The following is a 14,381-nucleotide window of genomic DNA, read 5'->3' as shown; positions in this document are numbered from 1 at the left end:
GCACATGGCAAGCAGATGTAAAAGATCTATGTGACAGCCAGGTGATTGGTGGTGTCACATGACAGCTCAATGACTGAGCAGAAAAACTGGCTTGTACTGGACTGAGCTAGATAGTCCTGGAGACAAGGCAGCCAACAGGTGATTGGCTGAGAGACTATGCCAGATATGTATATAGGTGTGTTATATATGTATTGGGTTGTGGGTTGTGGAGAGTTGATGACCAAGCGGAGCATTCTGTCACTGTGAATAAAAGAGCACTTTTGTACTACGTGCTGAGTCTTCTGTACTTACTCGCCTGTAGAGCTGCAACGCTTTCTAACATACGCCAACAGAGACTCCACTTCCTGAAAGCAAAGGTTTGATCTGAAAAAGGGATGATGAATTCCTGACATCAAAGACTGAGGCTGTGATGACTGGCCAGAGTTTTATTTGGTTGGGGGGCTTTCACACTTCTGTATGGATATTTCAAATAAGATAAATTATCTGGGGCCTCAACAGAGTCTTACAGTGCAGTCCTAAACAGAGTTACACTCTTCTAAGCCAACTGACTTCAATAGACTTAGAAGGTATAACTCTGTTTAGGATTGCATTGTTACTATCTGATTTCATACACGGGCAGCCTGTGCCATTTTAAACTTTACACGACACCTAGCTTTGATTATTATTTTTATTTCTTTTGTTATTTTTTGTTATTTTTTTTGGTAATTGTTATAATTATTAAGCCATCTACAATTAACATCATGATGAGGCCAGGTAAAAGTAATAGATGCTGGCTGAGCATTTTCAGGGATCTTCACAGGTGTTTAATGAAAGAGTAAGTGGTTAGTACAGGTTAGTGTTGGACTAGGACCAGAAAGACTCAGGTTAAAATTCCTGCTTGTTATGAAACTTACAGTGACCCTTGGGCTATTCACTCTCAGTCTAACCTACCTCACAGGATTGTTGTGAGGATAAAATGGAAGAGAAGAGGGCCATGTAAACTACTCTGATCTCCTTGGGGGTAGGATAGGATAAAAAATGCACTGCAAGTTTTGAGTGCTCACGGAATTTCTTCCGTAACAAATCATTTCTGTAGTGAGTTCTTTACTGTTCAGCAACAGATGATGTACAAGCTTTTATGACAGCGCTACACATTTTCTGGTGTCTTTGCTGTGTGCATTTTCCGATGGGCAGTAAAGTGAGCACTCCACCTGAAGCTCTTTCCACATTCCAAGCATTTATATGGTTTCTCTCCCGTATGGATTTTCTGATGCGAAGTAAGGGCTCTGTTCCACCTGAAGCGCTTTCCACAATCCAAGCAATGGAATGGCTTCTCCCCTGTGTGGATTCTTTCATGGGAATTAAGATGTGTGGTGTTGTGGAAGCTTTTCCCACACTCCAAGCATTTATATGGTTTCTCCCCACTGTGAATTCTTTGATGTGAAGTAAGAGTTGTGCTTGACCTGAAGCGCTTTCCACATTCTGAACAATGATATGGTTTCTCCTCTGTGTGAATTCTTTCATGAGAATTGAGGTGCGTGGTATTACTGAAACTCTTTCCACATTCCAAGCATTTATATGGCTTGTCACCTGAGTGAATTCTCTGATGTACAGTCAGATGTGAACTCTGGTTGAAGCTCTTTCCACACTCTGAACATTTATATGGTTTCTCACCTGTATGGATTCTTTGATGTGATCGAAGGCTTGCATTATCACGGCAGCTCTTTCCACACTCCTGGCATTTATACGGTTTCTCCCCTGTGTGGATTCTTTTATGTCTACTCAGAGTTGCACTATAAGCAAAGCTCTTCCCACACTCCAAACAGTGATACGGTTTTTCCCCAGCATGTGTTCTTTGATGCGAAGTCAACTTTGTGCTCTCACTGAAGCTTTTCCCACACTCAGAGCATTTATATGGTTTCTCTCCTGTGTGAATTCTTTGATGGGAACTCAGGCTTGTGCTATCGCTGAAGCTTTTTCCACACTCCAAGCACTGGTAAGGTTTCTCTCCTGTGTGAATTCTTTGGTGCGTAGTAAGGCTTGCACTATAAGCAAAGTTCTTTCCACACTCCAGACAGTGAAATGGTTTTTCACCTGTGTGGATTCTCTGATGGGAGCTTAGGCTGGTGCTATCACTGAAGCTTTTCCCACACTCCATGCATTTGTATGGTTTCTCGCCCCTGTGGATTCTTTGATGAGTAGTAAGGGTGGTGCGCCGGCTGAAGCTTTTTCCACAATCCAGACATGTATAGGGTTTCTCTCCTGTGTGGATTCTTTGATGCAAAGTAAGACTTTTGCTATCACTGAAGCTCTTATCACATTCTGGACATTTATATGGTTTCTCTGCACTGTGGATTTTGCAATGTGCATTCAGGTTTGATTTAGAACTGAATGTTTTCCCACACACGGGGCACTCATTCTTTTTCTCTCCCTTGTGGTTGTCCTGTTGGACTGAGATCCTATCTGCTTGGATGTCATCACTGTGGCCAACAATGGACTTAATATTCCAGTTTGGGGCTTGGCTTTCCTCCTGCCCTCTTGATGCCTCTTGATTCTCAAGTGCCTCTTCCTCTCCTTCTTTCTTGATTCTTTCCAATGAAACCCCACGGGGTACTCTGCAGTCTTCACTGATTTGTCCATCAGCTGATAGAATAAACAAATACAGATTACAAGTGCAGCTGAAAAAGGAGCCCCTGATGACACTGAATTAACTGTTGTGAAGAATTAAATATGGTTCCTCAACCTATTTGATCTTGGTACCGTACTTGTCATAGGAGAGACATAGCTTTGGTAACCAGAGAGAATAATCTTCATAGGCAGAACTGAAAAGGTGCCACAGGCCTGCAAAGGTTTCCCCCTTCTAACTTGTAGCATATAGACCCAACCCAGATATTATATGGAGACAGATAATAGCACTTGCCCAGTCCCACAAACCCTTATGGTGATCAGAGACCCCATGAAAGTTGCCACACTTCTATCATTCTGCAAACTATCTAAAACAGAATTGCTCAGAAGGGCACTTTTATCAAGTTTTGTTTTTATACCAAACACCCTCCCCTGCCAGTTGCCAGTGGGTACTTGGCAACCCTACTGCCTTGTAACAGCAGGGGAGAAGGGAAGGGTTGGGGGGAAGGACAGCAGCAGAGGCAGGCTTGGGGAAGGCAATGAGAAATAAAAGGGCTGTACCTGTCACAGGAGATTAAAAAATAAGGGCAAGGCTGATGGTGCTACTGAACTCCTATTCCTCTTTGAAAAATCACTGCAAAACAAACAGATTCCTCTGAAGAAGCCTCTTGGGCAAAACACGTAGGGAATTTTATCTGAGTAATAAAATATATTTTAACCTATTTTGCACCATCGGCCTTGGCCTTATTTTGGGGAAGGCAATGCCAGCAGTAGCAGAACTCTTTTTGGCTTCCAACTGATCATGTATTCCATGACAGGGACAGGTCTTAAACTAAAAACAAACAAACAGCAAGTTTACACTTTGGGGAGGGGTGTGTGGCTCAGCAGCAGGGCATCTGCTTTGCATGCAGAAGGTCCCAGGTTCAATCCCTGGCATCTCAGGATAAAAGGATCAGGTAGGAGATGATGTGAAAGACCTCTTCCTGAGATCCTGGAGAGCTTTTGATTGTGATAGACCAAGAGCTGGATTTGGAAGAAAAGGAGTTGGTTTTTATACTCCACTTTTTCTCTATCATAAGGAGTCTCAGAGCAGCTTTAAATCACGTTCTCTTCCCACCCATCACAACAGGCACTTTGTGAGGTAGGTGGGGCTGAGAGAGTTCTGAGGGAACTGTGACTGGCTCAAGGTCATCCAGCAGGCTTCATGTGGAGGAGTGGGGAATCAAACCCAGTTCTCCAGATTAGAGTACACCGCTCTTAACCACTACATCACGCTGTCTTCATGCATAAATGTGTAAAGGGTCACATCAATTGAGGTCCTAAATACTAAACTCGCATGAGGAGAAGATGAGAGCATTTCTCCAACCCTGAATTTACCTCTTTTTAAAGAGAAAAAACAAACATCGACCTAAAAGGCAAGCCCATACAACTTCACTAATGACAATGGGCAACAGAACCAACTGATTATGTCTCCTCTTCCTATTTCAAGCTATTTACATTTCCAATGAATTCAGAAAAAATATGGAGAATCTTTTCCCCTGCAAGGCCTCGCCGAAGACAGCTCACCAACTCCTAGGGTAGAAAACTTGGTAAGAAGGAGGAGGAGAATGCAGAGGGAATATCATATTCTTCCACAATCAGTGGCAAGTGGCTGATTTTGCAAACTGGACATCTTTTGGGAAAGGCTGTGGCTCAGTTGTAGAGAATCTGCTTGACATGCAGAAGATCCCAGGGTCAATCCCTGGCATCTCCAGTTAAAGGATCAGGTAATAGGTGATTTGAAAGGCCTCTGCCTGAGACCCTGGAGAGTTGCTGCCCGTCAGAGTAGACAATACTGACCTTGATGGAGCAATGGCCTGAGTCAAGGTAAGGCAGTTTCACGAGTTCCCAAATAGGATTTTGTCCTTTGAAACACAGCAGCAGTCAAACTAATGTCAGGCCTCTAATACACATCCAGGCCATGTGACTCAGGGATGCATTTCCACAGTGGATTTCTCATAAGGAAAAATAACCCCATTCCTGAACATAAGAACATAAGAGAAAAGCCATGCTGGATCAGACTAAGGTCCATCAAGTCCAACAGTCTGTTCACACAGCGGCCAACCAGGTACCTCTAGGAAGCCCCCAAACAAGACAACTGCAGCAGCACCATCCTGCCTGTGTTCCACAGCACCTAATATATTCAGCATGCTCCTCAGATCCCGGAGTTCAGACTGCGCTGCCTCCCAGCCGGGAGCCAGCACAGCCTGCCCTCAGCATTTCCTAAATAAATGTATTTCTTTACTTCATTGGTATCCCGCTGTTCTCCCCAAAGTGGACCCAAAGTGGCTTATCTCATTCTCCTCTCCTCCATTGATCCTCACAATAACCCTGTGAGGTAGGTTAGGCTGGGAGTTTATGAATGGTCCAAAGTCCCCCAGCAAGCTTCTGCGGCAGAGTGGGGATTTGAGCCTGGGTCCCCCAGATCCTAGTTTATACCACACTGGCTATCAAAACAAGGAAGCCTTACCCAGAGAATCCACATTCCCGCAGTCCTCCAGCTTGAGTTCCCTGTGCAGAGCTGTTTGGCTGGGATTCAGCAAAGATGATTCTCCCCCATGGAAATACAGAGATTCCTCCTTGAAGACTACTGGGCACTGAAACAAGAAAGTCTTTCCTCAAAGACAAGTTATCACCTCAGTGTTCCCTTTCCCTCCTTAAGACACAAACACTTCTTGTTCATAATCTAACTCCATGTGGACCATGGCTAGGGTGGTGACAAACAACTGAAAATTGGGTCTAATAAATCCACATGGAGCTTGGCTGGGAGGAACCGATGACTGCACCGCCTCCCAGCCGGGAGCCAGCACAGCCTTCAGTTTAGCGTTGCTGCAAGTTCTGAAGTCCTGGACTTTGGAGTGGGCAGCAACTCCGAACAAAAAATGGCACACTTTAGTGTCACCGTCCACTCTGAAGTCCAGGACTTTGGAACCTGTAGCAATGCCAGCCAGCAGCAGGTAAGTGAGGCAGGAGGAGGGGGATTTAAAAACAGTGGTGGGGCCAAAGCAGCCCTGTATAATGCCGAATACATTTGGCATTATTCAGGCATCCGCTTTTCGGTTCCTTTTAATTGCCAACTTTTTCTGTACAAAACACCCCCAAAATACTGAAAATGTATTTTTCAGGGGGCAGGGGGGTTCAGCATAGTGGCTGGACCAACACTGGTCACAGATGCTCTTGGCTGATCCTGCATTGACCAGCAGGGTTGGACTAGATGGCCTGGTTGGCCCCTTCCAACCCTATGATTCTATCTAACCACAGCCGTAGAGTTGCTTCTAACAAAGATGTTGTCCATACCTGCCCTCTTGTAAGGTTAGGGGGCAACATCCTCTACCTCTGACTCCTGCCAAGGCATTCGGGTGACCTCATGAAGCGAATAAGAGAAGTGTCCTAAAACTTTGGTTGATACAGAATATGACAGCCAGGATGTTGATTGGAGTGGGTCATAGGTACAATATCACTCCTGTTCTGGCCCGTCTACACTGGCTCCGAATTTGTTTCTGGGCACAATTCAAAGTGCTGATCTTGTTCTTCAAAGCCCTGCATGGTGTGGAGCTAGCATATCTGAAAGACCACCTAATCCCTTATGAACATTAAGCAGATGGCAACGCAGGAGAGGGCCTTCTCATTCTCAGTCATGGTGCCAAAGCTCTGGAACTTTCTCCTCAGGGAGAATCATCTGCCCCTTCTTTAGCAGTCTTCCAAAAGTAGATTAAGACTTTTTTGTTTCGTTTGGAATTCCCCCAATGTTCCCTCCTTGCTAACCAGACATTTTTATGTTTTCCATGTATTTTAACCGTGTTTTATGTTTTTAACTTTTTTAAAAAAAATATTTTAATGATTTGTGTTTGCAAGGGGGGGTGATTTTAATAGTTTTAACATGTGATTTTATCATATATACTTTAAACTGCTAGCCGCCTTGGTTGCCCTTGTAAGGGCAGAAAGGCAGGATACAAATTTTGTCAATCAATCAATAAGAAGGGAAGTGGCTACTCAGACAAGAGCTTGTCTGATTCCAGGGACTATTTTTCAACAGGCTATTGCTGTCAAGACAGGGGGCTGTCTGCTGACAATATAAAACAACATCCCAATCTTCATTTCAGGTGAGAACTACAGATTTCATGGCTGTCTGAGAAGGCAGTTTAGACTTTGTTCAGAATCAGAAACCAAAGAGAGGGTTTTCTTTAAGACCACAAATAAAGGAGGAGGCAGCCAAGATGTTCCTGGCCAACATGTGGTCCCCTTACCTGAGCCGGTTGCATAGTAGCTGTCGCTACTCTGCCAACAAGAAAAGATGATCTGGAGCGTGATACCAGTGTTATTTCATTGCCTACAAGGGAGAAAAGGGTAAGAGGAAGAAATTTAGTCTCCAGACAATGTTTTGTACCAGTTTCCTACATAATCCTATTTGGTTCAAGATACTCTGCTGCAGAGGTCTTTCAACCTTTCCAGATCTGGAAGTCACCTTTAACATCAGGCAGCAGCAGCAAGGAATCCATTCCATGGCAAGCGTGTGGCAGGAAGTCTTATGACATGGACTGCATACTTGTGATTTCCCTTCTCTTCTTCCTTCTTTCCATTAATACACTCTGATCTCTTGCCTATCCAGTCACCCCCATCCCTCCTGGTAACATCTGTCCAAAAGTTGCTTTTAGAAGGGGCCATGGCTCATTGGTAAGGCATCTGCTTGGCATTGAGAAGGTCCCAGGTTCTCAATCCCCAGCATCTCCTGTTTAAAAAGTATCAGGTAGTAGGTGATATGAAAGACCTCTTCCACCTGAGACCCTGGAGAACCCCTGCCAATCTGAGTTAAAAATACTGGCTTTGATTCCACCTGTGTTTTTATTGAACCCAGTTAACAAGGCTAAAATTTCTCAGTATGCATGGTGTTCAACAAGATCTTTGGGCAAAATGTTGCTGTTTTGGGAAGAAGAAGAAGATGAAGAAAAAGACTTGGTTTTTATATGCCGACTTTCTCTACCACTTAAGGAAGAATCAAATCGGCTTACAATCAGCTTCCCTTCCCCTCCCCACAACAGACACCTGTGAGGTAGGTGGGGCTGAGAGAGCTCTAAAAAAGCTGTGACTAGCCCAAGGTCTCCCAGCTGGCTTCGTGTGTAGGAGTGGGGAAACAAATCCAGCTCACCAGATTAGCCTCCACTGTTCATGTGGAGGAGTGGGGAATCAAACCCGGTTCTCCAGATCAGAGTCCATCACTCCAAACCACCGTTGTTAACCACTGCACCATGCTGGCAGAGTTAAAGGCTTCACTTTGAGAGGCACATCAGAGATTACAAAAAGCAGCCTACAAATTTCATAAGAGAAGGAGGTCGACAAAATGTACAAAGAGAAAAGGGAGTGGTGCCTCCTCCCTAATCCCGCCCTAGTCAGAAGACTCCAGGAAACATTTTCCAAGTCCTGTTGTCTTTGAGGAAAGACTGGGAAGGTCTCAGGAAGGAATACAGGCATGGACAACTTCCTTAATCCAGGCAGTCAGATAGTCAGATAGTTTTTTGTACACAACTATAGGTATTTACAATCTAAAACATTATTACAGCGAGTTAAAAATTATAAAACTAATAAAATCCAAAAAATGATAAAATTATCAAATTACACACAACATTCCATTTCTCATTAAAACAATATATATAAAACAAGAAGGAAAAAAATTGGCTCTAACAATTTTCCTTCAAAAAAAAAAAAAAAGGTTCTATTCATTTAATGGCTTTCTTTGCCTTAATTTTCCTGGCCGCCAAATCATAAAGCACCATTTTTTTGAGAGACAAAAAAATCCACATCTGATATTAAAAATAATAATTTCTCAGCATCATATAAAGAGTGTAGAGTAGTTAATATATTGGCCAGGGATCCAGGGTACTCAAAAGGATGTAGGGACTTCTGCAAAGCTTTCCTGAACCACCTACAATTCCACAGAAGTCCAATGCCACCTTAAAGACTAACAACAGCATGAGAAATCCCTGAAGATTTGGGAGCAGAGCCTGGGGAGGCCGGGCTTTGAAGAGGGATCTTCATAGGGATGTGATGCTATGGAGTCCACCCAGCAATAATTCCAGATCTCCAGGCCCCACCTGGAGGTTGTAACCACTTCTGGAAAGGACCTTTGCTACATTTCCTACTGCTGCTTAAAAGGGTTGTGGGCATCAGCCTTTTTTCTGCCTTCAAGGCAAAGAAATGACCACCCCAGAGGCATGCAGTGCTGCCATTGTGAATCTCAACTGGGGCCTTTTGCCGACTTTCCCATGGATTTGCCACAGCAGTGAAGGTAAAAGCGGGAAGGCATCTTGGCCATCTTTTGGTCACTGGGTGTGTGTGTGCGGGGGGAGGTAGTTGTGAATGTCCTGCATTGTGCAGGGAGTTGGATTAGATGACCTTGGTGGTCCCTTCCAGCTCTATGATTCTAGGAAAGCAGTTGCACTAATGTCCCTTCCTAAGCAGGATCTTCCATTATTGCTGTTCATTGTTATTATTTATGCTGTGTAACCATAGTAAACTCTAGTAAATTACTGTGTGTTATAGTTACTGTAGAAAACAGTACCTGCCCTGTTAAGGTGGATTGTAGATGGGGTAGTTGTGTCAGTGAATACTTGCAAAATGAAACAGAAATTGAGTGTCCCCTCAAAGACTAACCACATTTATTCAACCCAGAATTGGCAGCCCTAGAGGCATGAAATGCAGGAAGTACTGGGTGAGGAGCAATGATGGAAAATTCAAATGTAATGATGAAGGAAAGTATAGAGAACATTCATAATTACAGTATTTGGTGATAACTGCAAGTTAACCTATTTTTGCTAAGCTGGGTAGTACCTGTTATAGTTGAGAATAGCTGGTTAGCACAGTCATCGCAAGGGTCCCTTCCCTTCCCAAACCCTGCTCTCCCCAAATCCCCAGGAATTTCCCAATCCAGGGCCGTCAAACCTACTTTCCAGACAAGGCAATGAAAAGCAGCAAAGCTATTCCCATCTCCTCCCTGAACAATGAAGGCTGACCCCCCCAGAGGCTAGAGACAGCACAGGGTGGGCCTCATGCGTGTGCAAAGTGCTGTCAAGTCACAGCTGACTTATGGCTGCCCCGTAGCATTTGCTTGGCAAGTGAATAAGCACATGTGGTTTGCCATTGCTTGCCTCTGCAGGGTCTTCCTGGGTGGTCTCCCTTCCAAGTTTCAACCCAGCTTAGCTTCCAAGAGCTAACAAGAATGGGCTACACTATACCATTTCACATCCCAGAGTAGGCCTTGCAGGGGAAGACAGAAGGCGCAACATAGCAGCTGGAGCAGCTGTGGGAACCTCAAAGGGCAATTTAGGTGTCCCTCCCCAAATTCTCCCCCTCCAAAACCAGGAAAGATTAGCAGATTTATCGCAGCCTAACTTTTCACGCCTAGCGTCCACACCTTCTGATATAGAATAAATATTTGTTAGTTATTAATGTGCCACCAGACTCCATTTTCATTCTGTCTTTCTTTCTTTTGCTGCAACAGATTAACATAGCTACCCCTCTGGAAGTATTTGGTTATTTATAGTCGGCCTTTCTGTGCAAGACTCAAAGTCGATTAAGTCAAGCATAATCAACAGGATGGGAAGTCCAATGAATCGTACAATAGGGTCTGGACTACAGAAATCTGAAAAACAACAGAGATCTCCAAAGGGAGCTGAAACAAAGCATGAGATTTTACACAGGATACCTGTGTAAAAATAGAAATTATCTATTCTGGAATTCTGTTTTGCATAGTTTGCAGAAAGCTAGGAGACTGGGAGCCTCCTTACCCGCACCAGGGAAGCCATTCCATAAATAACCCCCATTTCTGTCTCCCCCATGATCTTTCCCCACCCACCTTCCAAATTTTGCTCCTTTAACTCTGTGCTTCCCTTCTTCGATGCATCAGCCTCACTAGACCGATTCTCCCTCCCAGCTGGGCGGAAAAGGAAATCTCTTTCCCAAATGACCATAGAGATATGGGGAAAGAGACAGCCAGAGGGAAAGACCAAGAGTTACACATACATATCCAGCCCTCTATTCTGGTTCCCATTTGAAAAGCAACCACATCGCTGGCAACATCCCAAGACAAAAGCTGTTCAAAAATAACACAAAAGCTTTTGAGTTCTGGAAGAAGAAGAAGAGTAGGTTTTTTCACCCCACTTTTCTCTACCGAAAGGAGTCTCAAAGTGGCTTACAATCGCCTTTCCTTCCCTCTCACAACAGACACCTGTGTTTCAGGTATGTTTCCTGATGACCTCTCCCAGTGGCTTCATGTAAATATTAAACAGCATGGAGGACAAGATCAGAATTTGAGGAACCACACAGGCCAACAGCCATGGAGCAGAGTGGGAATCACACACCATCACCTCCTCAGACCAGCCTCCCAGACGGGTCTTGAACCACAGTAACATGGTGGCCCTTAATCCCAGTGATAAGAGGCAGCCCAGTAGGATATATCATGGTTGATAGTATTGAAGGGCTGTAGCACAGTGGTAGAACATCTGCTTGTCATGCAGAAGGTCCCACGTTCAATCCCCAGCATCTCTAGTTAAAGGGACTAGACAAGTAGGTGATGTGAATAGACCTCTGCCTGAGACCCTGGAGAGCTGCTGCCTGTCTGAGTAGACAATACTGACTTCGATGGACCAAGGGTCTGATTTAGTATAAGGCAGCTTCATGTGTTTGGGGAGGAGCCGTGGCTCAGTGGTAGAATCAAGTCTAAGATAGCAGATCCTCTTGTTTCCCTGTCCACTTTCTGGAATAGGAAGTTGTCAGCAAGACAAGTCAGGAATGTACTGGATCTTGCATTTTCAGCAGAGTTGGACTTCCAACAGATATCTGGGTAATTAAAATCTCCCATGACCACCACGCCCACCTCTTTGAGAACTTTGTAATCTGGTCTAGGAATGTCTCATCCAAGTCCTCTGCCTGGTTTGGTGGTTGATAGCAGACCCCCACCATAATATCACGATTATTTCTTACTCCTTTTATTTTTACCCATAGACTCTCGACTGGACTTCCATTTTCAGATTCATACTCCCACCTTTCTCCCTAGTGGGGACCCAAAGTGGTTTACAACATATTATCCTCTCCTCCATTTTATACTTACAATAACCCTGTGAGGTATGTTAGGCTGAGAGATCTGTCACCCAACAAGCGGGGACTCAAACCTGGGTCTCTCAGATCCCAGTCTGCCACTCTAACCACTATATCACCCAGTCTCTCAGTATAATGCAGTAAAAGGGTAGCTCCATTTGTTCTTAAGAAGGGGAATCTATATAATGCATGTTTCATTGGAGCTTGGTTTTGGAGACCCTCAGCAAAATTACAGAGGACATCTGGCTTTGAAAATCCCTGGAGGTCATGAGATGGTGCCTGGGGAGGGTGGAATTTGGGGAGGGGAGAGACCTCAGTGGGGTATTATGCCATAGAGTCCTCTCTCCAAAGCTGACAGTTCCTCTGGGGGAACTTATCGCTGTAGTCTGGAGATGAATTATAATTCCAGGAGAACACCAGGCCAAACCCAGAAGGTGGCAACACAAGCCAGTGGGACAAGTTTGTGGGGTTTCTCTCCCACTTTTATCAGCCCCCTCTAATCTCTGCTAGCCATTTGTTTAACCTGCCCCTCGTCTAAAAGGATTTAACCCCCCATCCTAGCTTTTAACCCACTAGTCACAAGGGGCATCAAGCACACAGCTTCTCCACAGAGAAAATACACAACCCTGTTTAGGAGAAGTCAAAAAGGGCAAGAGTCCAGTAGCACCTTAAAGACTAACAAAAATATTTTCTGGTAGGGTATGAGCTTTGTGAATTATCTGTTTAGGAGAGATAAATTGAAGTGGGGTGAAGCCGGAAGGTGCCCCCAGTGCTGACACCCCCCCTTGTGCCCTCTCTAGGAAGCCAATTTCTGCTGATTTAACTATTAGCTGACCTGAAGATGCTCAAAAGGTATCTGAAGAAGTGAGCTGTGGCTCACGAAAGCTTATACCCTACCAGAAAATATTCTTGTTAGTCTTTCAGGTGCTACTGGACTCTGGCCCTTTTCTGCTACTGCAGACAGACTAACACGGCTACCCACTGTGAATTATTAGCTGACCCTAAGAGCCTTGCTATGGATTCGTAAAACAGGGCATCGGGGCCAATTTGCTAAAGAGTTTCCCCATAACGCAGGTCTGGGTGGGATGCCGACAGCTTTGCCACGGCGGGTGCTTCCCTCGGCGCGCTTGCTTGGGAGTAAGTCCGTTCAAAACTTTGGCGCGACTTAATTCCCGAGGAAACTGTGCTGGGCATTGAAAGCGGCCGCTTGTCAGCATGGCCAGCTGCCTCCTACAAAGGTGAATAGAAAATAATAATTAAAAAAAGTAGCTGGAGGAAGCGCCTCGTTGCAATGCGGGTCTTTGCAAGCGCGATCCTCCCTCCAGGGATCTGCGGACAGCGCCTCTCGGCTCGCTCACGGTTAAATCCAAGGCAAAAGCGCTCCGGCCCCCAACGAGACAGGAAAAGCGGAGGCGCCTTCCTGGGGAAGGGGAGATGCCCACGGCCCCGCCCTTCCTTTGCTTCCCCCTTCCCCAAAAAAGGCGCTTCATCTTGCAACGGGCGCAATTTTGGAGATTGCCCGGAGGGATTGCGCGCTTGCCGTTTAAGCGGAATTCAAGCCATCGCTCCTTGCAAGCCGAGCTTTTCCGGGCGCAGCTTTGGCTCCATCCGTGCTGTAAGTTGGGAGAGTCGTTTCCCTGGCTGGGCTCCAGCGACCTGTGCGCCCCGGATAGGTCGCTTCTAGGTGGTCCCTGGAGATCTCCCGCTGTTACAATTGATCTCCAGGCAAGTAACATCTGGAGAAAAGGGCTGCTTTGGAGGGTGGACTCTCTGGCATGATGCATTGCTGAGGTCCTGCCCCTCCCCAAACCCTGCCCTTCCCAGGCTCCACCCCAAAATCTCCAGGTATTTCCCAGCCCAGAGCTGGCAACCCTGTGAGCAAGGCAGCGCACGAACTTGGGCCACCGCTGGCTGAAGCAGGTTCTCCCCCAGAAGATGGAGCGCATCCTGCCCATAGAAGTGGAGAGCTGGCTTGGAGAAGGTGGGCCGGGGACCAGTCAACGGGCAGAAAGTTTCCTCCTGAGTCAGGGAGAGGATGGATGGCAGGTGAGAAAGCGCATGGCGTGTGGGTTCCTCAGGACTGTGAATGGGAGTTTGGTTTTGAAGCATCTCTGCTGGGAGCGGTGCCCTCACAGCCTCTCCAGACAGCTCAAAGGCAGAGAGTAGCCTTTGGGTCACCATCATAAGGACATAAGAAAAGCCATGCTGGATCAGGCCAAGGCCCATCAAGTCTAGCAGCCTATTCACACAGAGGCCAACCAGGTGCCTCTAGGAAGCCCACCAGCAAGACGACTGCAGCAGCACCATCCTATCTGTGTTGTAAAACACCTAATATAATAGACATGCTCCTCTGATAATGGAGAGAATAGGTATGCATCATGACTAGTATTCATTTAGACTAGTAGCCATGGATACCCCTCTCCTCCATGAACATGTTCACTCCACTCTTAAAGCCTTCCAAGTTGGCAGCCATCCCCACATCCTGGGGCAGGGAGTTCCACAAGTCAACTATGTGTTGTGTGAAGAAATACTTTTATCTGTTTTGAATCTCTCACCCTCCAGCTTCAGCAGATGACCCTGCGTTCTAGTAGTATGAGAGAGGGAGAAAAGCTTCTCCCTCTCCATTCTCTCCATACCATGGATAATTT

The 14,381-nt window shown here is 45.6% G+C and overlaps 1 protein-coding gene across 1 annotated transcript in view; it reads right to left on the bottom strand.

Moving 5' to 3' along the window:
* Nucleotides 1-1,107: 1,107 nt before the first annotated feature.
* The window catches only part of LOC130480170 (zinc finger protein 721-like), a 28,362-nt gene continuing 15,088 nt past the window's right edge, over nucleotides 1,108-14,381 (bottom strand). Inside the window, 1 exon segment of the mRNA XM_056852614.1 lies at nucleotides 1,108-2,410. Within this exon segment, the coding sequence (XP_056708592.1) occupies nucleotides 1,127-2,410 (1,284 nt within the window). The 3' untranslated portion in view covers nucleotides 1,108-1,126.

The sequence above is a fragment of the Euleptes europaea genome, chromosome 1 (assembly GCF_029931775.1).
Source record: "Euleptes europaea isolate rEulEur1 chromosome 1, rEulEur1.hap1, whole genome shotgun sequence".
NCBI lineage: Eukaryota > Metazoa > Chordata > Lepidosauria > Squamata > Sphaerodactylidae > Euleptes > Euleptes europaea.
Note: the sequence above shows the minus strand (reverse complement) of the source record. Positions and strands in the feature narration are given on the sequence as shown.